Raw genomic sequence first — 27,530 nt, 5'->3', positions numbered from 1 at the left:
GGGAAAGATTAAAGTAAATAAATAAATAAAACCACTTACCGTGCGCTCGCCGCATCGCCAGCTCGGCCATGCGGGGAGCGCAAGGTAAGTGGTTTCATTTATTTATTTATTTACTTTAATCTTTCATGTCGTTTGTCGAACTCTACTACCCCCACCTGCCCCTGCCCCACCCCTGCCCTGCCTCACAGCCCCACAGCATTACATGTGCAAGCCATCACTGCTCCCAGGAACAGCAAAGCAGTCTTGTAGAGTGCACAGCAGGTCACAGCAGCAGGCAGTACTCAGAGAGCCCTCCGCAGGTCCAAGAGTGAACTTAAGAGTGTATCTGAAGGTCCTATTTTTTACCATGGTGCCCTTCCTCTGGAAGAACTTCTAGAAATGTTCTATGAAGTACAAGGAATTTCCTGATTCTCCTTCACTGGCTCCAAGCTTGCTGCCGTGAAAATTTGGAGATGAAAAGTAATTTGTGTGAACGCAGTGCACAGCCTGTTTAGTTGCAAGTGGGGTTGGCCTTAGCCCCACCCCATGCTGCCAGAAGATGACCCATTCAGGCACACCTAATCCCTCTATTGTGTGGCTGTCTGGGAGGAATTCACAAAGTCTGACTGACATTTACACCCAGTCATGTAACCCAAGATAGGCTACAGACATAAAAGGGCTTGAAAATGCAAACTATCTAAAAGTGGTGTTTTCAGAATTGTAATTAAAAATCCAACTTTACCATTAAAGAAGATCTTTCCTTTCAATTTATTAGGTACCAAACATGAGCTTGCTACCTGGCCCTAATCAAACATTAGCACCTATTAAATGTAATAAAGCAACCCACTGTGATATATGGGACAGGTAGGCCTCACAGTAGTGAAAAGTCAAGTAAGGAAATTTTCACTACAGGGACATATATAACTTAAACTTAAAAGCACATATCTAACTTTTAATCACAATGCACCCTGCCCTGTGGGTTACCTAGGGCCTACCTTAGGGGTGACTTTCATGCAATGAAAGAGGATTTTAAGGCTTGGCAAGGGGGGTTATATTGCCAAGTCAAATTGGCAGTTTAAGACTGCATTCAGTGCTACTTAAGTGGGTGGCACAATAAGTATTGGAGGACCACTAGTAGCATTTAATTTACAGGCCCTGTTATTAGGTATACCACTCTACAAGGGACTTATAGGTAAATTAAATAAGCCAATCAGGTGTAAGCAAATCAAATCAGGTTTAGCATAGTGAGCACAAGTACTTTAGCACTCGTTAACAGCGGTAAAGTGCATAGAGGCCTAAGGCCAACAAAAATTAATTCAACAAAAAAGTGGAGGGTAAATTAAAAGGTTTGGGGGTGACCCCACAGAGAGGGCCAGGTCCAACAACTATGTACTATTAGGTCAGTTTGCAAAATACGGATTCAGATTGTAAACCACTGATACATGATACCCACAATACACTCCTTCCAAACTGTGAATCTGCAACCTTTTGGAATCCCATTTTAGGAGTTGTAAATGTTTACATACTCCTAACATGGGATTTGTACTAGGCCTGGGCAAACTTTTAATTGCATCACAGTAATTTCAGTAGTTCCACACTACTCTTTGACGTGATCTTACCTATAATAACTGGATTATTACCATTTGAGTGATTAGGAGTAATTTTGGGGGAAAAATCCTACTGCAAGATCACATGCAGGAGCGACCCTTGACCCTGTCACCAGGTAGGTTGCCCCCCTCAGCCGCCACACGGACCTCCTGTGCTGCTGTCCCGCTGACGCTGCCCGCTGTGTCCTGAACTGCTTGGTTTTCCTGATTCCGACCTTTATTGTGTTGCCATTGATTGACTGTTTTCTTTCACTGTTGTCTTTTCACTCACTGGTGCCCTCTGTGCCCTCTCCCCTGCCCCCTTTTTCCTTTTTGCATCACCCCGCACCCGCTCCCCTCCCTTGCGCTTTCCCACCGCTGCCTCCCCTGCGGCCCACCCCCTGGTGCCCCATTCGCCGTCCCGCTCCCACCTCCCAGCTGCTCCTCCCTCCCACAGCCCCTCATATGGAGGCCGCGCGGTGGTGAAGGGAGCGACCCTTGACCCTGTCACCAGGTAGGTTGCCCCTCTCAGCCACCACACGGTCCTCCTGTGCCACTGTCCCGCTGCCGCTACCTGCTGTGTCCTGAACTGCTTGGTTTGCCTGATTCCGACCTTTATTGTGTTGCCATTGATTGACTGTTTTCTTTCACTGTTGTCTTTTTCACTCACTGGTGCCCTCTGTTCCCTCTCCACCCCTGCCCCCTTTTTCCTTTTTGTATCACCCCCCACCCGCTCCCCTCACTCGCATTTTCCCGCCGCTGCCTCCCTCGCGGCCCTGCCCCCCTGGTGCCCTATTCGCTGCCCCGCTCCCGCCTCCCAGCTGCTCCTCCCTCCCACAGCTCCTCATATGGAGGCCGCGCAGCGGACGCACGCCAAAGGCAAGCCCATCTGCGCCCGTCCGCGCCTGGACCGCGGCCAGCATCAGAACCCCTGGCCCCCGCCGAAACCAAGAAACCCGACAGAGATACAACACCACCACCCTCCACGCACTCGACACCGGCCGACCATCTGCCTGCTACCAAGGCACCCCGAAGCGCACCCACGGTCCCTTCTCCTGCCTAGTCTGCAAATACACCTGCGTCCGAACCTGCACCACACCACCCGGACCAGGCAACAACAACAACCACCTCAAGTGCATCCTACTCAACACCCGCTCCGTCCACAAGCACGCTGTCGAACTCTGGAACCTCCTCGACACAACAGCACCAGATGTCGCTTTCCTCACAGAAACCTGGATGAACGCCTCCTCAGCCCCCAACATCGCCATAGCCATCCCGGACGGCTACAAGATCACTCGAAAGGACCGCGTCAACCAAACCGGAGGAGGAATCGCCATCATCTACAGGAACGCCATCGGCATCACGACCAACTCCGTAGATGCCCTCACCACTGCCGAACACCTACACTTCCAGATCCACACCGACCCCAAGACCACCCTCAGAGGAACCCTCATCTACAGACCCCCAGGCCCACGCACACAATTCAGTGAAGCCATCTCCGACTTCATCAGCCCACATGCCCTCGCCTCATCAGACTACACCCTCCTAGGTGACCTGAACTTCCACCTGGGGAACAACAACGACAACACCACCACCACCCTGCTCGACAACCTCACCAACCTCGGACTCAAGCAACTGGTGAACACCCCCACCCACTACGCCGGTCACACGCTCGACCCCATCTTCTCTGCCAGCAGCCACGTTGCCTTCAGCCACTCCACCGGACTACACTGGACTGACCACAGCTGCATCCACTTCACCTTTAAGAAGACCACATCCCACCACCGCCCGCAACAGATCCCCCGCAGATGCTGGAGCAAAGTCACCACAGACCAGCTAACCACATCACTGAGCCAGAACCCACCAATCAACACTACTGACACCAACGACGCAGCCCACAACCTCACACAGTGGATCATCAACTGCGCCAATGCCCTTGCACCACGGAAGAACCCTTCAGTCAAGCCTGGCAACAGGAAAACCACATGGTTCACCGACGACTTCATAGAATCAAAGAAATCCTGCCGAACCCTCGAGAAAACCTGGCGCCGCGAACAGATGACAGAAAACCTGACAGCCCTCAAGAACGACACTCGCAAACACCACCAGCTGATCCACACCACCAAAAAGACTTTGTTCAAAGAGTGGCTGGACAATAACACACACAACAGCAAGGAACTCTTCAGCATCGTAAAAGAGCTCTCCAACCCCAGCGCCAGCAGCAATGATGTCACACCGTCGGAAGACCTTTGCAACTCCCTCACCACGTTCTTTCACCGCAAGATTGCCGATATACACAACAGCTTCGGCACCCAGACTCCGCCCCCAGCCACCGAACCAACGCCCCCTACAACCACCCTCAGCGCTTGGACTCCCATTAGCACTGAAGACACTGCCCATGCTATGAACACCATCCACTCAGGCTCTCCTCCCGACCTATGCCCTCACCACATCTTCAACAAAGCCAACACCATCATCGCACCCCACCTACGGAACGTCATAAACAACTCCCTTGCATCCACCACCTTCCCAGAGAGCTGGAAGCACGCAGAGATCAACGCCCTACTGAAGAAACCCACAGCGGACCATAAAGACCTCAAGAACTTCCGCCCCATCTCTCTTCTTCCCTTCCCTGCAAAAGTTATCGAGAAGATCGTCAATAAACAGCTGACCGCATTCCTCGAGGCCAATGGCTCCCTCGACCCATCCCAGTCCGGATTTCGAGCCAACCACAGCACCGAGACCGCCCTCATCGCAGCCACCGACGACATCAGGACCCTGCTTGACAAAGGGGAAACAACCGCCCTCATCCTCCTCGACCTCTCAGCCGCCTTTGATACAGTCTGCCATCGCACCCTAATAACCCGCCTCCACAATGCCGGGATCCAAGGTAAAGCTCTGGACTGGATCACCTCGTTCCTCTCCGACAGAACCCAGAGAGTCCGCCTCCCTCCCTTCCGCGGCCACCGAAATCATCTGCGACGTACCCCAAGGCTCATCACTCAGCCCAACCCTCTTCAATATCTGCATGAGCCCCCTCGCTGCCATCACACGCAAACACAACCTCAACATCATCTCATACGCCGATGACACCCAGCTGATACTCTCCCTCACCAAAGACCCAGCCACCGCCAAACTCAACCTCCAGGAAGGAATGAAAAACATCACGGAATGGATGAAACTTAGTTGTCTGAAACTGAACTCAGACAAGACGGAGGTCCTCATCCTCGGACCATCCCCATCCGCATGGGATGACTCCTGGTGGCCCACAGCACTGGGCACCGCACCTACACCCACTGACCATGCACGCAACCTGGGATTCATCCTGGACTCCTCTCTCACGATGACCAAGCAAGTCAACGGCATCTCATCCTCATGTTTCAACACCCTGTGCATGCTCCGTAAGATCTTCCGGTGGATCCCTACCGGAACTAGAAAGACGGTCACCCAGGCCCTCATCACCAGCCGACTAGACTACGGGAACGCCCTATACGCAGGAACCACAGTCAAACCTCAGAAAAGACTCCAGCGCATACAGAACACATCCGCACGACTCATCCTCGACATCCCTCGCAACAGCCACATATCAGCCCACCTGAGAGACCTGCACTGGCTCCCCGTCAGCAAAAGGATCACGTTCAGGCTTCTCACCCACGCACACAAAGCACTCCACGACATAGGCCCTGAATACCTCAACAACCGCCTCACGTTTCACACTCCAACCTGCAAACTCCGCTCCGCCAGCCTCGCCCTCGCCACCGTCTCACAGATCCGCAAAACCACCACCGGAGGAAGATCATTCTCCTACCTGGCGGCCAAGATGTGGAACTCCCTCCCCGCCCACCTCCGACTGACCCAGGACCACCTCACCTTCAGGAAACACCTCAAGACCTAGCTCTTGGAGCAGTAGCAGCACCCCCCTCCCTTCAGCGCCTTGAGACCCTTACGGGTGAGTAGCGCGCTCTATAAATGTATTGATTGATTGATTGACATTTAGAGAGCACGGGTGGCTGCTCTCACAGCTGTTTATGTTATGGTGCATTTAGTTCTATTTTCATAGCACACAATGTATCCTCACATCCATTTTGGATGCAAGGGCACATTCTGCACTGAGAAATTAGCACTAAATACCAGGAATAAGTTGGGGCAAATCCTACCCCAAATGCACATTTAGTAAGTGCAAGCAGCTGTTCGCACTGCTATTCTTGTTCTGTTGCATTTAGTGCAAACTACATCCTCATGTCCATTTTGGGCACCATGGGGCATTTTTAGAGTAAGAAAATCGCACTAAATCCAAAATGTCTCTTTTTGCATAATTCTGTATAATCTCGCAGAATGTTTGTGTGTTTCTGCATGATTATGCTACATAGAAATCTGCTATTTATGCCCTCCCCTACTTTGTACCTCTCTTCCAGGTTATTTGAATAAAAGATAATCCCAAATAGTTAATTTGTAGAGCATCTAGCTGAGGATGAACATTGCCAGGGACATTTCTAATGAAGAAGTGAGAGGTTCCCAATTTAATTTTCTTTGGAACAATTTAGCAAAATGGTGCATTTTAATGCACTTAACTGATCAATACAATATTGTTTTTACAATATCACAACACAGTAGTGGTAGTCGAAACAGCCGCTCAGCAGTCCATCAATGGTATATTTCTTTAATTTCTTTTTTAATTTTTTTATGAGTTACGGTGCCACTAAAGGTAACAACGACAGAAACATCCCACTACCAAGGATGTTGGATTAACGAGTATTCAGATGACACTCGTTATTGTATTTTTTACACAAAAAGTTGTACCTCGGCACTCTAATAGTTAACATAAGCAGTCTCTGAATTAGTCTGTAACAATATTGTCACTTATAAAGCCCAATTCTTCAAATATTTTTGTATGTATACTCACAGGAAAAATACATCAAATAAACATGAATCATATATTTTTAATTCAAAATTGTCAAAACAGCACATTCAAGTAACTGAGAAAGCATGAAGATGTTTTATGCTTATAACATTATTTTTCAACAAAAGAAACAAGGTCAGTTGCCAAAATAAAGGTCCTATTTCTAGAGCCTACTTTTGGGGTACCACTAGACTCTTTGCACACTATACCTCACTTTGGTATAGTATATACAGAGCCAGCTTCCTACATTGGTGGATCAGTGGTGGGATATACAAATTTGCATTTGTTGGACTAATTGGGTACCACCTGATCCCACGACAGAACTCTTAAATTGTCTTTAGAATTCTGATTTTTCAAATTGGCAAGGTTTTGTCAGGGCCTTGGTTAAGTCCCTTTAGAATTTTAGAAAACTAAAAGTAAGTCACTGAAGGTAGAGTTAGAGGGGTTAGAAGTTTTTTAAACTATGTCTCAAAACAAGAAACCAGCTGTTAGTGAAAATAACCACAATGACATAGAGGACTTGATTGAGGAGCTCGACCTCACCCCTTACCTTCACTTGTCTTTTAAGGAGTTAAGGCCCCTACTTAAAATTAAAAACATAGCTACCAGTTCCCATCCCCCAAAACAAAAGCTCCAGGAGCTGTTGGCTGGGTATGCTAAGGACCACCCTTCTGAAAATGGGGGAGACCAGTCAGATGAGGAAGGAGAGGAAGGGGATGACCTGGTAGATCAACCCCCTCCACTTCCTAGGAAGAAAAGGGTCCAAGCACCCCTGACTCCAAGAATCAACCTCTCACCTAGATCCCACACAGGTGGGTCAGATACCGCTGAGGAGATTGAGGAGAGCCTCAGTGTGGAGGGCAGGCTTTTAGTAAGGCTGACCAAAAGACTAGATCTAGAGACCAGGTTGCTGGCTCTAGAAAGAGAGAGAGCAGAGATGGGCCTATCACCCATCAATGGTGGCAGAAACTTACATAATAAGGATAAAGAGCAATCTTATGATCCTAAAATCACCAAAGGGATTGTCCCTACATATGAAGAGAGTGACAGTATCACAACATGGTTCACAGCCTTTGAGAAGGCTTGTGAAGCCAGAAGAGTGAAGAAAACTCGTTAGGGGGCACTCCTTTGGGAACTGTTCACTGGTAAGTGCAGAGACTGACATCTGACCCTTAGTGGGGCAGATGCTGGGTCTTATGACCTCATAAAGAGAACTCTGATTGAGGGATTTGGACTCATAACTAAGGAGTATAAAATTAGATTCAGGGGGGCTCAGAAAACCCAGAGTCAGCCCTGGTTGGAATTTCTAGACTACTCAGTTAAAACACTAGATGGGTGGTTGACTGGAAACAAAGTGCAATATTATGATGGTCTTTATAATTTGTTTATGAAAGAACACATATTAAGTAATTTCATTGATGAAAAGTTGCATCAGTATTTGGAAGACCTAGATCCAATTTCTCCCCAAGAATTGGGAATGAAGGCGGACCATTTGGTCAAGACAAGGGTAACTAGGGCGTCCACTGCGGATGACCTAAAGGAAGGGGTTATAAAACCTCCCCAGAGGAAAGACAGTGAGCCTCTAAAAGATAAAAGTAAGGAGTCCCAGGTAGACCCCCAAACACCTGACCAGGAGGGAGGGCCCAAAGACACCTCATAAACTAAAACTGGGTACCAAGGTAAGAATTGGGATCCCAACAGGGTATGGTGTTACAACTGCTAAAAGGCAGGATACCACACCAAGAACCCTAGTTGTCCTAAAAATATTAAAGCCCCTAGTATAGCTCCAGGGATTGCCAGTGTAGCTTTAGAGGGTGATTCCTCAGATGAGGAAGCCCTCATAGCCTACAACTGGAAAATGGGTACAAAAGGCAAGTTGGAGATTCCAGAGGAAAGTAGACACTTCCACCACTTACTGGTGAATGGAATCCCAGCCCTTGCCCTGAGAGATACCTGTGCCAGTCACATTGTGGTGCATGGCAGGTTGGTTCTCTCAAACCAGTATATCCCAGGGGAAACAAAAAGAGTAACGACTGTCCCAGGGGGTGTCACTGTTAGGCCTGTGGCTGTAGTGCTCCTAGATATAGCTGGGTCCCTTAGATGGAGGGAGGTGGTAGTCAGTAAAGACCTCCCCCTTGATTGTCTCCTTGGGAATGACCACCCAGAGGTTGGTCTGACCCAAAGAGGGGTACTTGTCCAATGCCAGACCTCACCCAAGAAACCTGGGGGGGCTCAACCTGCAGTTAGTGCAGCTAAGCCCCAAAAGAAAAAGAATAAGCAGTGTAGGAAAGGTGGGCAACTGTTAGCCACAGTTCCAGTGGGCCAGAGGGATTCTATCCCAGTAAGGGAGAACTCCACAATTGGCACAGGTGAAGTTCCCCATAGCCAAAAAAGACCTGACTACTCAAGCAAAGGTCCAGCCTGAATTGGTGGCTCCTCAGCTGGCAGAACAGAGAGTGGAAGAAGGGTGGTCACTACCAAGTGTAGTGACCCCCCACCCTAAAACAGCAGACAGGCCCCCCCACACCTAAAGACGCCTATAAGTTAGCTACTTCACCTACCAGTGAAGAGCTAAAGGTGTGGTTCTGGGCACTGACAGCTGTCAGTAGCCTCTGCTGGGTGTTAGCCTTCATGGCAGCCCTGTCCTTGGCATGGGGGCCTAGCCCCCTGCCAAAATAGCAAGTTAGGCCCGCTGACCCTTTTGGTCATGGTGGGGTTGCTCAAGCTGTGGGTAACCTCTGTGTGTAAGCTGGGCTTTCCCTAGCTACGGTGGAATTTGCAGAGGTAGGCACATCTGAACCCAAACTAAAAAGATAGGGTGAAGACACTAAAGATCTAGGTAAAAAGCATTGGGAATTAGGTCCTGAAACTGTTGAGGTAGGCCAGCTCTCCAAAGGGACTGACCTGGACAGAAGGATGTAAGGCAGAGTAGGCCCTGCAAATTTCAAACCACTTCCTCTACTCATCCTCACATGAAAGACTAGGAAGACTCTCTCAGCTTTGGCTGAGTACCCTGGCCTTTGGGCTGGGGGGCTTGTGTAGGAAAGTGGGTTTCTGTTGCAGTAACCCCCCAACTTTTTGCCAGACTACTGATGCACTTTTACTTGATGTGCCCTGGGTCCCTGCCAATCAGGTTTCCAGGGCCTGTGTTATTTTCCCAAAACTAACCCAATTGGCATCTCTAGCCACGTGTCAGCCTCTGGTAAATGGTACCACTGGAACCCAGGGCACTGTGACCAGAAAAGACCTCTAAGGGCTGCAGCACTTATTGTGCCACCCTTAGAGGCCCTGTACCTTTACACACACATACTGTCTTTGCAGGCTGCCTGTTTTGGTGCAGAACAAAGTGAAGAGTCGACATGGCACACATCCTGTGTGCCATGCCTACAACCCACTGCCCTGTCATAGATCAGTCACCCCTCTAGCTGGGTGCCGTATGCCACTGATGAGGGTATAGGTGCATGAGCACTGTACCCCAACAGTGTTTAAGTCCATTCTTAGACATTGTAAGTGCAGTGCTGCCATTAAGAGTATATGGTACTGGGAGCTTGTCATTACGAACTAAACAGCACCATAATGGCTACACTGAAAACTGAGAAGTTCGGTATCAAACTTCTCAGCACATTAAACCCACACTGATGCCATTGTGGGATTTAATGAAAAATGCACACAGAGGGTATCCTGGAGATGCCCCTGAAAAACCACCAGCCTCTGGTGGGTTACCTGACTGTTACACACCAGCCTGCCACCACGAGACATGTTTCTGGACCCCTAGGGTGGGAGCCTTCGCTCCCTGAGCCCAGAAACAAAGCCTTTCCTGGGCGGAGGTGTTAACACCTCCCCCAGGCCAGGAAGAGCCATCTGTGGCAGGGGAGCTTCAAAGGCCTGGCAGGCTTTGTAATGCAATCCTCATCCTCTCCTGCTATCAGGAGCATGCCCCCTTCCTGTCTCCCCTCCTTTTCAGCGGGAAGACAGGTGGAAAAACAAGCCAGCCCAGAAGGTGTGCCCACCTCTGCCAACTCCAACCCTCATGTGGGGGAGGCGAGGTGAAGCCCACTCTTCAGTGCCCACCATCTTGCAGATGGGAGGCACTCCCCAATCAGGATTAGGGATTGTTCTCACCCTCCGACGTGGGGAGAGCATACCAAGGGTGTAGTCACCCTAAGGTCAGTAGCCCATTGCCTACTGACGTCAAGACCCCTAAAACGCCCCCTAAATACAGTACCTAGGGGGAAGCCCTGAACCATAAAAGCAGACAAGAAGAAACTACAAGAAGAAGAAGAAGAAGAAGGACCGAACAGCTGTGCAGCAGCTAACAAGAGGAAGATGCCGACTGACTTGGCCCTAGCCCTACCGGACTGTCTCCCCCTCTAACCTGCTTCTGCAAAATTCCTGTTGTGTTCTGAAGCCAGCAACCTTGAAAACCCTGAGGAACTACCTGCCTTCAAGCCCAAAGAATTTTTCTCCTGTGAACACCGGATTTGTTCATCTGCATCCTCTGGCTCCGGCCGGACACCGCAAATCTGCCCCACTCTGCACCCGCCGTCCACGACCCGAGCTTGAGTGGGCAAACATCACCAGGCGGTCACTCTGCTGATCCTGACCCGAGATCCAGCAACCCCTGACCTTTCTCAAGCCTCCAGCCGAAGCCGGGAGCCTAAATCCAGAAGGTCCCCCAACCGTGACCAGGAGCTGGTAAGAAGATCGGACACCAAAACGCATCCCTGCACCCGACGCCTCATGGCCTTGGGTTCCCAAACCGACAGTGCCTAATGAACTCCTAACTTCCCAACTTACCTATCGAAGTGGTGGTTGCATCCAGAAGACCTTCGTCCCCAAGCCTGCAGTGCCTTTGCAAACTGGAGGTTCCCCATTGAAAACAAAAGGGCGCGACGTTGAAACAGCAACCTGCACCCGGCCGCCTTAGTGCCGCTGAGGGTGATCCTTTGGTGCTACTTTGTTTCCCAATTTGCCCTGAGCTAAAGTCCAGGATCTTTGCTCCCACAACCAAGTGGACTGCTTGCCAGCAGCCACCAACCAGAGGCACCCTATTCCCTATTGGATAACATTAGGCCTCAGTACTCTGCACCCTAGTGCCTCTGAGGTTGTAACTAGAGTGCAATCTTGACCCTGGTGGACCCCTGAGTCTACCCCCAGAACCTCAACTCCCACTACCAAATACTTAGCTCAAAACCGATAACACTATTTTCCTCCATAGGACAACATTGATTGTTTTTCTGTGAAAAGTTTTTGTGTGGAGTTTGAAAACATAAACAAATTCTTTAAAATTGTACTGTTTAACAAAAACAATTTTACGTACAAAGTATATGTACTGTATTCTGAAAAGCACTGAATTATCAGTAACACTACTGTAATCAACTCAAAGTACATTTACAATTGCAATCCAAACTGTGTTACAATCTGTATATTTACTGCAAAGTACTTATCACTTACCTGTGCCAGGCTTGTTTGTTTCTAGGAAACAAAATATCATTAAAGAATATTTTTGACACAAAATCAATTGATCTGAAGTTCAGTCATTGAGTGTGTGAATTCATTTGCTGACTGAGTGTTTACAACAAATGCTTAACAGTGCCCTCCGATACCGCCTTACTGCTCGACCACAATACCACAAATTTAGAGTGAGGTGCTACCTAACTTTACCTCTGCCTACCTTTGGGGTTCCACTGGACTCTGTGCACACTATACCTCACTTTGGTATAGTATATACAGAGCCAGCTTCCTACACCTTGGCACCATGATGCAAAGGTTAAGCGCTAGTGCAGGGTAATGAGCATCAGCAATAATAAAAGAAATGTGGTGCTGCTCTGCTTTCACCCCTTGCAAACCTCCATGCAGCAATTTTGGTTGCTGTCCTGTGTTGCGCTAAAAATAAACCTGCCCCTTAGCGTGAATGCCTGACCTGCCCAGCCTAAACTCTTGCATTCTCGGGCAGTTGGTGTCATTTAAATGAAAGAATACTCTTACTGTCATTTCTCTCTCCATACTTCACCTCTCATCTTCTACCTTTAGTCATCTCTCCTAACCTCTAACTCTATTTCTCCATGTACCTTCATGCTCCCTCTCAATTTCAGATCTCTCTATCTCATATTTGTCTCCCTCACATCTGTCTCACTTGACTTCATCTCTCTCTGCCTCATTCTATCACCCTCTGTGCATATATCTATATCTGTGACTCGCTACCTGAAGCCTGTATCTTATTTCTCTCTCTATCTCAGTACGGTTTTTCCATCTGGCCTCCCTGTATCTCTCCTCCACCTACTAAACCTCATCTCTATCCTTGCCTCATCTCTCTCTCGTCAAATCTCTAATACCTTACCTCTCTATACTTCTCTCTCAGCCCTTTCTCTACTACACCACTCCCTCTTACCTCTCTAGCTCTATCTAGTTACCTGACAGCCCCCTCACTGTCTCATCTCTCTATATTCCCTGCTTTCTCGCTGACTACCTAACCTCTCAATTTATCTCACCATTCGGTCACTACTTCACTCACCTCTCCAACTACTTGTTCTCTTTTTTCCTCAGTTTCTGTTCCTTTCCCTCTATGAATATCGTACATCTTTCTGGATACCTCTATTTCTTTATGGCTACCTTTTTCTCTCTATCATTAAAGTCTTTGTCTCTCTAAACCTATCTTGTTCTCTCTGTCATTCACCCCTCCACCACAATTATCTCTCTCAACCTCTTTCATTATAGATCTCTCTACCTCATCATCTTTTCCTCTTTTTCAATCTCACAACTCACCACCTTTGTATAAACCTCACCTCTCTTTCTCTATTTCAAGTATGTCTCTCAGCTTCCTCTTTTTGTTCTACATCACATTTATCTTTCTATTCTTCACCCCCTCTCTCCACCTTTCCCTATTCCTCACTACTATTTACCTCACCAGTTTTGCTATATCTCTTCCTATTTTGCTCTCACTCAGCCAAGCATCTCTTTGGTTTTCTCACTTCTTTCTATCCATGGCAATATTTCACTGCCTTTACCTTTCTCTAATTCATCTCTATTCCTACATTTCCTCTCTCTCTACCTCACACCTTGGAGTACAGTACTGCTCTGCCACTCTCTACATTTTCTTCTCCCTATAACTCTCTAACACACTCTAAAACCTTACACATTTCTATGTCCCTTTTTATGTACCTACATCTTCCTTTTTCTACCTCTGCTTATCTTACATTCTGGCTACCTCACCTTTCTTTATATACTTTACTTCTCTCCCTACCACACATATTGTTCTACATAATCTCTCTCTACCCCCTTCTTCCTCTACTTTATGTCACTCGCTATACTGTTTCACATACGTCTATAGCCATCTCTTGTATCCTCTTTTATCCTGCCCAGTCCTAATACTCAGCACAGTCATATAAAGAGGGGAAGAAATTAAGAGAAATGTATTCAATTGTTTAACCAATGAAATAAAGAAAAACCTCAAATAAGGGCGTTGATTTTCACTTTTGTAGCAAGAGCATCAGCAGTGAGGGAGCATGTATTTGTAGCTACAAATATTCAGCATCTAAAGCTACAATGTGCATATGCATACTTTAATATTATGCACTAGTCCATTAGACATCTAACCATTTTCCCTTAGTGTGTTTTTCATACAATGGGACTAACAAGCTGGCTGGACACTGTATTCCACATAAAATGTTGCTGCAAGTTGCAAGTAAAAATATCTACATCAAAATTTAAAAAGGAATTTTCTGTAGCAATGCTTGTTCGAGCTTTCTTTTGGCCCTATTGAGTGGGTAGACAGCAGATAGCGTCAACTTTTGGCAGTTATTGTTTTCAATATGCACAAGGGCATGAATGACCCGAAAGGAGGTAACAAATTTCAAGTTTCTTGATGTAGGGAGCCTTAAAATATATCTTGGACAGAGTCCCACAAATCCTGGAGATGTTGCTGATCGTCATGCCACATGGGGCCTGATTAGGATGTCGTTCGGTAAGCATCGAAACACTCGTCGGAGGCTTACCTACCTTCATCCTTGGTTTGAAGTTCGACCGCCGTATTTCAATGACGGCAGTCGGAGTCCAAACCAGCCAATCAATCCGACTAGCTTCCGATGGGCTCAAAGAGTCCGTCAGCCAGTCAGAACTGCCACATAATCCATTAGGGATGGCATTTCAGCAGTTTGGATTATGATGTTGGTTTCCGACAGGCTTTCCCTGTTGGGCTTTCTGACATGCAAAGCCTGTCAGAAAGCGACTTTGGGCACCCTCCACCTTCCGCTGCCTTCGGTTGCGGACTGGAGGGGGCCATATGGTGCCCCCCTGTAAATCCCAGAAACATTTGGCAGGCACCGTGAGGTATAGTTATCATTAGTTTTCTGTATTAATATTTGTTCTTGTTCCTTAGGAACGGCAGACAGCCAAAATGCCTTTAGGCCAGAACAAAAAGATGCCAGAACAATTCCAATAGAAGGATATTAACTTTCACTTGATGCCTTCTATCTAAGGCGGTATAGTACCTGGTCAAACACATTTCACGCGATGAAGGACCACTTTCTAATGAGAACATTTAACATAAATTGTGGCATAATTAACGATGTTCTGAGAGAAACTCCTACAAGCTCAGGAAAAAAAGTACATGCTTCTTCCTTATGGAGGCAAAATAATAAAACAAAATCACCCAAAAAATTACAGAAGTTTAGTATTGGTGAAGACAGCACACAATGTATGTCCCATATTTTCAGATTAAAGCTATGCATTGTAGGGTAGCTAGTTAGCAGCACAGTGAATCTTTGTTTAGCCAGTGCTCTGAAGTATAGGAAAACTATTGCTCTCAAGCCATCCTACACATTTATCTGTCACCATGCACGCATGCCTCAAAAAGACAATGGCCTGCTTCAGAGACTTGTTGCTCAACGTCATGCAGAGGCAACACCACAGGGCATGCTGTTAAAATTCCAGCTTGAGGATTTTCAGATGGTGTAAGATATTATTTACAACATGTAAATGGAACACAATCTAGCAAAGAGTTTAAGAGAGCCAAAAAGGCATACCTCACTAAGGTATCCTGACCAAGCATGGAAGATTTTCAGTATCGGGAGCTGACCAACCTTGACACCCTGTAAAACCATTACCACCGTGAGAACTTCTGTTATCACTTCAACCTTAATCCTCAGTAACCACACTCTATCTAAAAAACATGGAGGGGTTTTCCAGGTTGGCTAAACAATTGAAGCACATAAACTGCCTGTAGACCCCCTGCTCATCCAAGTCCATGAACTAGTTCCTTATCATGCTACAGTAGATCATACCTTCACAGCCAAAGTCTCCTTTCACTTTGAAGTTATCAGACACCTCTTGAACCAAATCATCAAAATGCATCTCCTTAAGAAATCACTGTCTGACCGATATGTTCTGACCACTGCCTGATTTCAACTTTCCCTTGCCCTTCAAGTTCATTGAAACTCAGCCTCATGATTTTCGCTTGAAGAGGCCGAAAGTCACCCCAAGTTGCTTACATGTCAGAATATGATCTGTAAAACTATTGTCTGACATAAATATTGGGTCCTACATATCTTTTGCAAACATATACAGATTGGATATAGATTGTCTGTTATTAATTCCAGTGGGTTGATGTTTTTGTGGACAATATTTTAGGACACAATTTTAATTTAAGACAATCTTCTGGTAAAGTGTCTCATTGGCAAATGCAAGCGACAAGTAATATGGGACTACTACAACCTTATGAACATGATGGCAGAAAGCATAGGATGCACCTAAACTTTGGTATGCATGATAATGGAAAGAATCCCTTTTTTAGGAGGCCTTGAAGAAGTCAGAGAAAGATTCTGCCAAGAGATTAAGCCAGGTATGTGATAAGTATTTTCATGGGGATCCAACCTGTAAATTAGAGAAATTGTGTTATGATTGATTCAGAGATCATACATTCAAATTAAGATGAATGAATGACCACTTGAAGGAGTTGGTTTCTACTGCTTGGGTAAAAGGTGAAATTTGGAATATTAGCAAAATCACCACATAAAAAATGTTGCTTATTGTTTCCCCAAATGTTGATGTTGCATAGAGCAAATCATGTGATGCAGAATTTGGATACATTTTTCAGGTAGGCAGAAGCAATGTTATTGAAGAACGAAGATGTCATTCTGGGGTCTTGTAAATCAGGGTATTTCCTTAGGTGGTGTTGAGGTAAAGGAAATATTTGCAGGGGATGCTACTGAAGGGGGTCAAAAATTCAATGAACCACATATGTTGATTCTAGTGGAAAGGGAAAACGATTATGACTATACTGTACATTTGGTTTTCGTATGTTGAAAAGGAAGTTGAAGTCTCTAGCTGAAAAGTAATTTAGAGACCCCATGCTCAAATTTGAAAGCAGGTTTAAGTAATGTTTTAAAAATGTTGTGCGTGGTCTCTTGTAAATTCAGAAGTCTCAGACTCGGGACAGTTGCTGGCATCTGAAGTTACATTAAATAGACATTGGAAGAGTCTAAGGCTATTAGTAGTAAGTGACAAGATTGGCATCATGGTGGCGAATCAAGTGCTGCTTCTGAGTGGCAGCATCGCTGGTGGGCTCTGTAGGAATTTTTCTGGGAGCTTGCTGTTAGTGAATAGTAAGAGGACTGATTGATTGAGTGAGACTTAAGGCTTTAAAAGTCCTAACTCATTGTGGGAGGCTGGAAGTCTGTGAGGAGGAACAGCTGCTTAACGTTTCAGGGTTCATGAGTAGGCTGCCCCTAACTCTGGCACTAAGCATACTTCCATTTCATTTAGCAATAATTTGGACTGCTTTATATCGTGGGTACCAGGCCCCTTATGGCCTTCTATATATTTTGATTTGTTTAAAAAAAAAATTAAGCCTGTCAGTGCGTTGAAAGTTTAGTTACACTTCTATTTTTTTGTGCAGGTTCTCACGTCTTCTTTATATTGATTTTGTTTCCCTGTAACATCAAGGCGCAAGGGAACTTCATCTCATTTCGGGATTGGTTGGGCTTCCGCTTTTGTATGTTTTTTTCCTCCCTCATTTCATACTAACAAGCTCCTTGCAGTGTTGTACAGATTCCTGGCAGGGCTCACCCTTCCCTGTACCAATATGGCACCTGCAGCGGGTTGAAGGAGTGCTAAAGGTAAAGCTGACCATGCCTGTCCGCAACCTGGCTGTGCCCACTGCCAGCACCTTTGGCTCTACCTTAGCATATTGCTGCACTCAAGACCAGCTTCTAGGCCTGCACCCCTTGGTATGGTAATTTCAATCTGCCCCTGATAGTTTCTTTCCATTGAGGCTGTCAGTTTGGCATTTTTATGTGAGCAAGCTTCTACCCTCAACACTCTTCACAAGGCTTACAAAGCATTGACTTAGTTACTTTTGAATGTTCAGCCCCTCCTCCAGCACAAATCTTTGTAATATAATGTCATGGATAAACATACTTTCTTTTCTCTCTGTGATTGAATAGGTATTGTTTTTTAGGTCTCATTCAATTAAATATCATGAAAAAAGACCAATACTATTAGCCGTGGTTGTGGTGCTTTGACAATTATATATCACTTTTCACTTCACACATTCCCAGTCCTATTTGATACCACTTCTTCAGAGGTAATATGTCTTTTTTTAATTGATGCATTAAAAGCCACGACAACACCACTCCACAACAGTCTCAACGACCAGCCAGATCGGCAATAAGATCACAAAACATGCGATAAGGCGCGTTAGCAGCAGGAAATTAACACCTGCTCTGACCTGGTGCAAAGTCAGACAACTACCGGCAACAGACAAGGGAGCACAGCCCAGAGCCAAACATGAAGAACAAAAAAAGATGCATCCGGGCAACTGAACATGCAGCCCCGAGCCCCAATAGGGCAACAACACCCACAGTCACCACCCCCAGGCCCCCTGACCACTCTGCCCCGTGATCGGACCAACACTGAGGCAGCGCAGACAAAGACAGCGGCCTGCTGAAAACGCACCAACCTCACAGACTCAACACCTGGGAACGTCACTGCCCACCACAGACTCAAAAGGACAACCATCCTACGCATCCTGACCACCATTGCCCACAGGCCGATGGTACCAACACAGCGGACAACCAACATCCTTCCGCAGAAAAAGCTGCTGACAGTGCCGCACTTGTTGGCCTCTGGGAACTGCTAACCAACAACCTCCAGAGTCCAAGGAGTCTCACAGCCAGCCACATTCAAGCCCCCCCAACTGTCTTGGATGCCATCATCAGCTTGGTACCACACTACCAATCCTTCCCACACACTGTGCAGGAACAGTTGTAGACCAAGCAAGGCATCAAAGCCATGGCTGGATTCCCTCATGTGTCAGGGGGCAATTGAATGCACACATGTCCTACTTGTGCCCCCTGGTGACACTGCACACAATACCGCAACCGAAAGCACACGCAAACCATCACAGTGCAGGCAATAGTGGACCACCTGGGAATCTCCACCAACCTTGACGCCAACCACCTATTCCGACTGCATGAGTCCTACATCTTCCGACAGCCCATCATCACCCGGCGCTTCCTGGCTGGCACCTACGTAAATGCGCTGCTCGTTGGCAAGTACCAAATGAACACACCACACACCTCAACTCCTCAACCATGCAACTCACAACACTGGGAATGCACACGTCACAAACTCACATAAAACATGACAAACAACATGCCCACCCACCAGACTCGACAGCATAACTCACTATGGCAACCTGAGCCAGCCATGCACATAAGCCATCAAATGCATGGCACCTCAGCCACATGATAGCAGATTGTGGGAAGAGGTGGGGACCAGGCATGTGCGAAGGAGGCAACTGACCGATGAATGACAATGTAAACAATGCCAAGTGTGGCGTCAAAGCGATGGCCAGAGTGCAGTATGCAGACCACACACATATCCATGTCGACATACACCGCTGGTGTATGGAGTGCAGTGGACAGTGGACGCAACCATGTCATCCCAGCCAGTGGGGAAGATCCTGGAAATGTAGCTTGTTACGTCCCCCCTGTAAGCATGAGCAGAGTGGGCTGGCCCGGCGTATGCCAGGCACGCGTAGGGGTGTGAATAAAAAGCACATATCTCTGGGCGTGGTCCTCTTCCGGAATGCCCAACGACTCTGCCAGGGCAGCCCCCCTCACCCCAAGGCCGACACCGATGCCGTGAGCGGCGTTGCCTGCATTCCTGTGTGCATGCTGCACCCTGGGCCGCAGGGCCCCGTACCAGTCCTACCAGGCCCACCAGGCCCGGCGCACCCAGGCCTCAATGCACACATGCCGACACCGGCGTGTGTCGATGAGGGCCCACCATGTGCCAGTGCAAGCTCCAAGCCAGAGTGCTGTGAACCTGGCAGCCTCCTTAGACCATCACGGCCTTCGCAACACCGGTCCGCTGTACTCCCTTCTAGTTGAGGTACTCCACCTGCATGCACAGCAGAAAAGTAGGTCACACATTTGGAACTGAGTCTTGAGTACACTATGGCTGAGAACATCAATTATGGCAGATTTTATTTCACCATACTCCCATCGATGTGGTGTACCAAGTCTGTGCATAGCAGTCCATCCACAGGTGTCCGTGGGACCACACGGACCACTGCCCTCGGGCCACGCTGCGTTCGAGTCGTTCGCACATGTGGGACTGAGTCTTGATTTATCAATGGCAGAGTACATATCATTGCACGCAAGGAGAGGTGTAAGAGGATGACGCGTTTCAGTCCGGAGGGTAAAAGTATCATTGTTACGGTGATTGAACACTACCGACAACTGCCCTGGTGTCACTAACTCTGTGGATCGCAAGACAACGACACGTGGCTGTGGGCCCTTGCTGACCGTTGAGTCCGGCATATGCTGCGGGCGAGTAGGTCACACATTTGGGACTGAGTCTTGATCATAGATTGTCCGAGAATGCACATTAATGCAGGCTTTACATTACTGTACTCCTTTCGATGTGGTGACACCAACTATGTGCTTGACATCCCAACCACACATGTCTGTGGGCCCTTGATAACTACGCACTCGGCCTACACTGTGGTCCAGCAGGCCTCACGCCAATCCAATCCAGCCCGTACCAGACAAGACACGTCATCGTCGCTGACTGAACACCCACTCGGCTATGGTTCTTTTGCCTCCGTCAACCACAAGTCACCCCCAAATGTAATTTCAACGTCATGTGTTAGAGTTCCAGGAGGAGCTCGCTGGACCGCGCTGAGCACTGCCTCAGGCCTCCACTGCGGTCGAGTAGGTCACACTATGCAATTCAGTCTTGATTTATTTATGGCTGACTTGATGTCATTGTACAGGCCTCAGCGCAGACTACATCCCCTTTCAGCCCTGGTGCCACTAAGTCTGTTCTCCGAGACCCATGGACACTTTCTGGTTGAACTATGGTGGCGACTGAGTCCATGGACTTGGGGTTGTCCTCGCCATCATGTCGGTGATACTGACTTTGTGGCTAAAACGATGCCGTGGCATTCCACTCCTCCATTTGCTGCTTCCGGACAGCTTCCACCCTCTGCATCATGCCCTGGAGGACACCTTCCACTGTCCCCCGCAACCCTCCGCCACATATACCTCGGACATTGATGAGGACCCTCTCAGCTCGCGTGGCCCATCTGACTGCACTGCAAGTCACCGTCCCGTGGTGGGGTGCCTGTGCTGGCCGCAGTAGATCCGGGGCCACTAACTCTGTGCTGGTCAGGTTCGGGACCCCTTCTTCTGAGATGTTGGATGGCCTCTGTGGCGATGGCCTTGGGGTCATCAATGCCATGTGTCTGTGGCCCTGCTCTGTCTGCTGCCTCCAGCCTCAAATGCGGCCCACCAGGGCTCACACATCAAATTGAGTCCTGTCTGGCCCGACGTCGCATCACCGCAGGAGGCACACGCCACCCCCGCCAGGACCAACTCCAACTGCCAACTGCAAGTGTCAAAATGGTCGTACTCGCAGATTAATGAAGTTGCCCGCACCTGTCGTGGATGCCATTTTCTGCCTGATCCCCTGTACAGCACTCCAGGTGCCACTAGCTCTGTGCACCATGAAGCATCGTCCATTACTATTTTGGTTATGTGCTGTGGAGAGCTCACGCAGCAATGTCACCTCAGGCAGTATGGGAGACCTGGGACGATGAGGAAGATGATGCTGGTGTGACACCCCCCCCCCAACTGCAGCTGCATCAGGAATGTCCAGAAGGGACACAATCCTAGACATTTTCTTTACATGAGCACACTCAGCTCTGGGGACCCAACCGCAGCGCATTGAAACTCACGGACACTTCTGTTTGTATGTTGGGTGACCTCTGTACTTGCTACAGCTCCCTCCATGATGCTCAGCAGTTGAATCTGTTTGCAGGTGTTTTCTATTTCCATTGCACTGGTGTCCACTGTTCAAGTTGTTGCCAGCACCAAGCACTCCGTGCGGGCTGCCTTATACTCACCCCACACACATCCAGCACAGGCATCACTGAACATGTGTCCCTGCCAATGAAGGGGCCGGACGTACGTGCCCGTAGCCAGTTCAACATGATATCTGCGTGTGGCCCTGTCATCATGTTGTATGCATGAGGGCCCTAGGACATTACATTGTGCTGTGTACAGCGGATGCAGACATGTCACCACAGGCAGCGGGTTAGAGCTTGGACATGTAGCTTTGTCGTCACCCACACAATTCGTAAGGGCAGTGGACTGTGCCGTCGTACGCAGAGCCAACGTGGGTGTGTGACTGATATGTGCGTGCCCCTGGGCGTGGTTCTGTACTGGGAATGTGCATCTGCATGTGTCTCAATGGCAGTGTGGGTCTCCTTTGTGGGGTGTAGGTGGTACTTGAAGGGTAATAGACACCTATGTATGTGATCTAGTTTGATGGGTTCGGAACACACCCGCACCTGTTGGGCCACCTCCTTTTGGCGTTCTGACACCTGGCATTGGGGTGCCATGTGTGGGTTGGTGATGTGTTGTGAGCCTGCCGTGCTTGCGGGTGCTTCATGCTGTGTGGTCTGTTGCAGGGGCTGGGTTCTCTTCTAAGTAGCTTGGCTGCCCTGGTTCTGGTGGTGGGTTTCATGGGATGTCCATGGGCTGTTGTAGGGCGTTGGTATCGAAGCTGTGGTGGTCCTCTCTGGCATCACTGATGTGTGGTCTTCTGTGCACTGCTGATGGTTTTGTGTGTCCCTCTGCAATGTGGAGGGGAGATGCATGTTGACATTGTGTTGACCTGTGTGTTGGCACATTGTTCTTGTTTACATGCAGACTGTATGACAATGTACATTGTGACTGTTTTGGAGGTGCAGGATTTAGATGCGGGACAGTGTACATTTGGACTACATGACGGGTGTGAGATTTTACGCGTACATTTCCATTTCACAGTTTCCAGCTCTGTCAGATGTAGTGGAACTGTTTCTGCGCGTGTGTGGAGCCAGTTGTGTCCTCTGTTCTACAGTGTCGGGGTTGCACATTGCAACACATTGTCGTCAATGTGAATGTGCTGTTATTGTTATGTGTGTGTGCTGCAGTGTGCCACGGATGTGAGGGACATGATCCAGGGTCATTGTGGGTGTGCAGTGTGCTGTGCTTATTTGTGCATGTGTGCCATTGTGCCCATCTCCCCCCGTCTCCCCAGTCCCTGGTCTTTACTCAAAGATGTATATGTAATCAGCCTAGGGCTTCCTAGCTGCTCAGCTTGAGTGAGAGATGGTAGCGGAATGTTGGTGTGACTGTGATGAATGGAATGCCTGGGTGCCTGTGTGGATGAGTGGTGGCAGTTGGAGATGGGCTGAGCAGCTAGGCAGGCTACCCCTGGTGGGGATGGTACGTGGCTAGTACCTGACTAGAGCTGGCTGGACTATGATTGATACTACCCTGACATGGAACCAATAAAGAAGACTTGAAATATACAACATGGCTACCAGTGTCTCTATGTGCAGGGTACAACAAAATCCTTGATTCCACCACTGGTGACAGATATAATTTCCACTGGCATCATCATAACATTCATGGCTCTATGTAGTTGCTTTATTAAAATATTTACTCATAGATTTACTCTACTGATATTGGTAGACCAGTGTGAATTGAAGAGAGGAACCATGACCCAAAACGTGAATGTAGTTCTTGTCTTTATTTACTTTTCTTTTTTAAAAAGCATCACATGTATGCAGTGAAGACAGCCAACGTGTTTTGTCCACGGCAATGGACTTCTTCAGAGTAAGTATGATCACAAAAAAAAATGACACCAAGTGGAAGCGTCACAAAATAGATCCAAGAGAAAGCACAGAATAGTGTACTTCATCAGTATTTCCGATTCGTGAAATAACAAATATTATCTGTCCCTGACATCCAAGATGAAGAGTATATATACCACAATAGTAAATTCACAAGTGGGGTGATGGCAATGGGATGGCAAGAAAAATGGCCAATAAGCCCTAATGAGCACTCCAATAGGTGCTGGTGATGCCGACGTCTGTTTGCTTCACTCGAGTGTGGGAAGCGTTGAGACAGGAGAGAAAAAATAAAAAGAATTTCAATTTATTTTTACAAAAGATATTGGTACGCCCTAGCTATGCTATTTTATGCATTCTGGGTATCTCTATCACCACAGGCTTCTGTATTCACATGGATATTACTCTTTATGCCTCCTTGTTTATGAATATTTCTCTTGAGCGTTGAAGAATTCACATCTTCTACACTTTCTCCTGTTTCTACCGATCTTCAATCAGTCTCTTTGCAGTCATCTCACGGAGTTCACATTTTCTGTTTATTTCACAGGTCTGCAACTGAAGATGATCAACCTGCACATTTCGGCAAACAGGAAGTCTCACCACACTGATAAATACATCAGCAAGGAGCTGATCCTGAGGAGAGGGCAGCCCTTCAAAGTTAGCCTCACCTTCAACAGGGCTCTTAAAGGAGAGCGCATTGCATTCACTGTGGAGACAGGTACAATGCTCCTATTACTCTCATGTTACACATATGGCAGGGCTCTCTTGCTTTGTTCGCCCTAAGTTGGCAGGGTTTGCTCAGACGTGAGTCCCTTGCTCACTTTGCCACTGGATTCAAGCAAGCCTGGCTGAAGACGGCTGAAATGCCAGAAACCGGTCCTAGGAAGCTTGTTTACGGTCCAGGGAAGACATGGCTTGGCAGTTCGGGCTGGACTGTTCCCATGAGGCACAGGGTCAGACTGATTTGCATATGGCCATGTCTGAACTGGGGTGGCAGAGTGGGCTAAAGAACGGTGATGGATTAAACCCAGATCAGTTGACTGGGGGTGAGTGCTTGCTATGTTCAACACTCCGTCCAGCATTTCCTTTGGTTTTTGCTTTGTTCGCCCTAAGTTGGCAGGGTATGCTCAGACGTGAGTCCCTTGCTCACTTTGCCACTGGATTCAAGCAAGCCTGGCTGAAGACGGCTGAAATGCCAGAAACCGGTCCTAGGAAGCTTGTTTACGGTCCAGGGAAGACATGGCTTGGCAGTTCGGGCTGGACTGTTCCCATGAGGCACAGGCAGGGGCGTAACAAACACCCCCGCAGCCCCCGCGGTGCGGGGGGGCCCCCAGTCTTGGTTAGGTGAAGGGGGCCCCCTCAGCTCTTCGGTAAAGAGCTGGGAGAGAAATGCTTGCTGTAAAAAGCAGGTGCAGGTGCAGTCTGCAGCCTGCTCAGAGATCCTCCCGCTGACCCAGGGCAGGACTGAAGAGAAACAAAGTAACAAGTTACATTGTTTCTCTTCAGCCAGAGCCGGGCCGGAAAAGGGATGGGGTGGGGGCCCCAGAGAGAGCATTCCCCACAAGGCGCAGCCTCTGAGAAGGGACAGGCAGCACAGAGCTGAAAGGGGAAGGAGAAGGACTGCAGCTCCAGGGACAGGACTCTGCTGGGACACATTGGAAGGTAAGCAAGCATTGGAAATGCAATTGGCTTCGCAGTCTCCCTGGATGGCACAGAGTGTTTCCTCTGTGGCCTGCAGTGTCCCCGATGCTGATAGTGAACATGGAAACGTTCCCAGATCTCCACAGAAGAGAGAAAAAAAATGGCTCAAGAATGTTTGAAAATGGATGTACGTGTAGAAAATGACAGAGAATACTTTTTTAAATAGTTCAATATAGCGTAAGCTCGCCCCCAAGGTATTGGAGCGCTTTACACGAGCACCAGTTACATTACATGGATATTTCTTAGCACCAGTTACATTACATGGATATTTCTTTTTCTATGCAGCGCAGGAAAAAATAAGTTTGTTTATTCCTATCACCTTTCCTGACCCCTGCAGCTGCTTATCACATCAGGCTGTGACACAAAGTTTGACTAATGGTGAAAGTAAGAGAATGTGTTACCATTTGTTTTTCTTTTTAAAATATGCACAGGCCCAGCAGGACACATACTTTGTGTGTGCTTCATTTAAACAGTTTTTATCATTATCATGGCTGATGCAGGACAACAATAAGACAATGCAAAATGCCCAGATAACGCTGGTGCTAAATGATCCTGCTGGAGAGAAATCATTTGTCTGTTAGTAGTTTTTAAATGCAGATGAGCTGTATTTTATGTGGAAGCTCAGTGGGTTACTGCCTTTGTCACAGGGATCCTTGTGCTACTTGCAGTTCAGTAGTTACAATCCTAACATAGGACAGTGACCAATGACCTGTCATCAAACAGCTGCAGACAAACATGAAAGGTATAGTTAGAACTTCGCTTTCTTTTTTTGTGATATAGTTAGAACTTATCCAGTCTTTCATTATTCTAATGTTGCTAAAATGAGTAAGTGTGGGCAGATATACATTTTTATCAGTAAAGCTGACCCCCAAGGAATACTCTTTAAATCCTGAGCTTGTGTTTCCCCAGACCAAACCCTCTTAAAATATACTGTCCACCAGTATGGATGACATGTGATTCCTACACCTTGTAATCCTCATTGGTTTATGTGACATTCCCTGTAGACTGATTTACATACTTGTATGATTCACTGTCTCTGTATAATGTGTGCGTGGTGTAAAGTACTGACACACGCTACACTGATATGAGTAGCGCTACACAACAAATGAAATGCATATGAGAGAGGGGCTACGTAAAGATGAGGAGCACTGTTGGAGGGTTACACAAGGCCACACTTATTTTTTAAGCACGGGGTTATTAAGTGATTCGCCCAGAATCACAGGATGTTGAACCAACGCTGAGACTCGAGCATGATCCCCCAGTTCCAAAGCCAGCATCTCTGGCTGTTATGCCACATTCCATTTGTATCAGTGGTCTTCCCAGCTGCAAAGGAAGGGAGAACATGTCTGTGGTTGTTGCACATTTTTGAGAGACATTTGAGACCAAGTGCAAAATTATCTGGAGCCTTCAGCAAAATTCTATTTTTATGTTTTTTGCTCCCTCCTTAGAATTAATTGGTAATATTTGATGCTTTGGTGTCAATTTGGCACTGTCTGGTGCTGGCACCCTAGGCACCTGCCTAGTATTATTAACTCGCTTTATCACCAGCCCTTTATTTACTTTTAGACTCTGGCCATGGGCGTACATACCAATGGTTCAGCATGTGCAGTGGCATCGGGTCCTAGGAATGGGAGGGGCACACTGACTATAGCTTTCTTTCACTACCCAACCAGGAGCCAGGGAGCAATTTTCACCTCCTTAAATGAGGGCGCGTGAGGCTCGTGCTACGCCACTGACTCCAGCTTAACTGAAAAACTCACATTTTAGGGGCCGCCAGAGTACTATAGAGTTGGGGAAAGTCATTCCCAGGTTCCACAGCACAGAACCTTCATTTTCTTTTTTTTAAAATACATTTTAGGTATCCAGTTTCTGCCCATGCTCTGCACTTTTTATTTTATGTTTGTTTTGCTATGAATTCTATTTCTTGTTATTCACATTGGTAATATTTTTTATTGAAGAATCCAATAAAGAGCAGGTTATGAATTGGTACTTAAAGTCTAATGATGCATAGAATGAGCCCAGAACAGCAACGAAATGCTAAAAATAATAGAGATATATTCAGGGAAATGAATGGGACTGGAGTGTAGCAAACTATCACCAGAGTCATATGGGAGAGAGTAGGACACACATAAGAATGGAAGGACATTGTGGGTCGGAAGGGGAGAATCCATGTAAGATGTCA

The 27,530-nt window shown here is 47.5% G+C and overlaps 1 protein-coding gene across 2 annotated transcripts in view; it reads left to right on the top strand.

Moving 5' to 3' along the window:
* The window catches only part of LOC146812212 (protein-glutamine gamma-glutamyltransferase E-like), a 240,122-nt gene that overhangs the window by 17,876 nt on the left and 194,716 nt on the right, over nt 1–27,530 (top strand). Inside the window, exons 1-2 of one of the 2 annotated variants that reach the window (XM_085619242.1) lie at nt 16,260–16,303; nt 24,195–24,365. In XM_085619242.1, the coding sequence (XP_085475368.1) occupies nt 24,209–24,365 (157 nt within the window). In that variant the 5' untranslated portion in view covers nt 16,260–16,303; nt 24,195–24,208. Of the gene's footprint in view, nt 1–16,259; nt 16,304–24,194; nt 24,366–27,530 lie in introns of those variants that run through there. The other variant, XM_085619243.1, reaches the window with a different exon arrangement.

Source organism: Triturus cristatus, chromosome 7 (assembly GCF_964204655.1).
Source record: "Triturus cristatus chromosome 7, aTriCri1.1, whole genome shotgun sequence".
NCBI lineage: Eukaryota > Metazoa > Chordata > Amphibia > Caudata > Salamandridae > Triturus > Triturus cristatus.
Note: the sequence above shows the minus strand (reverse complement) of the source record. Positions and strands in the feature narration are given on the sequence as shown.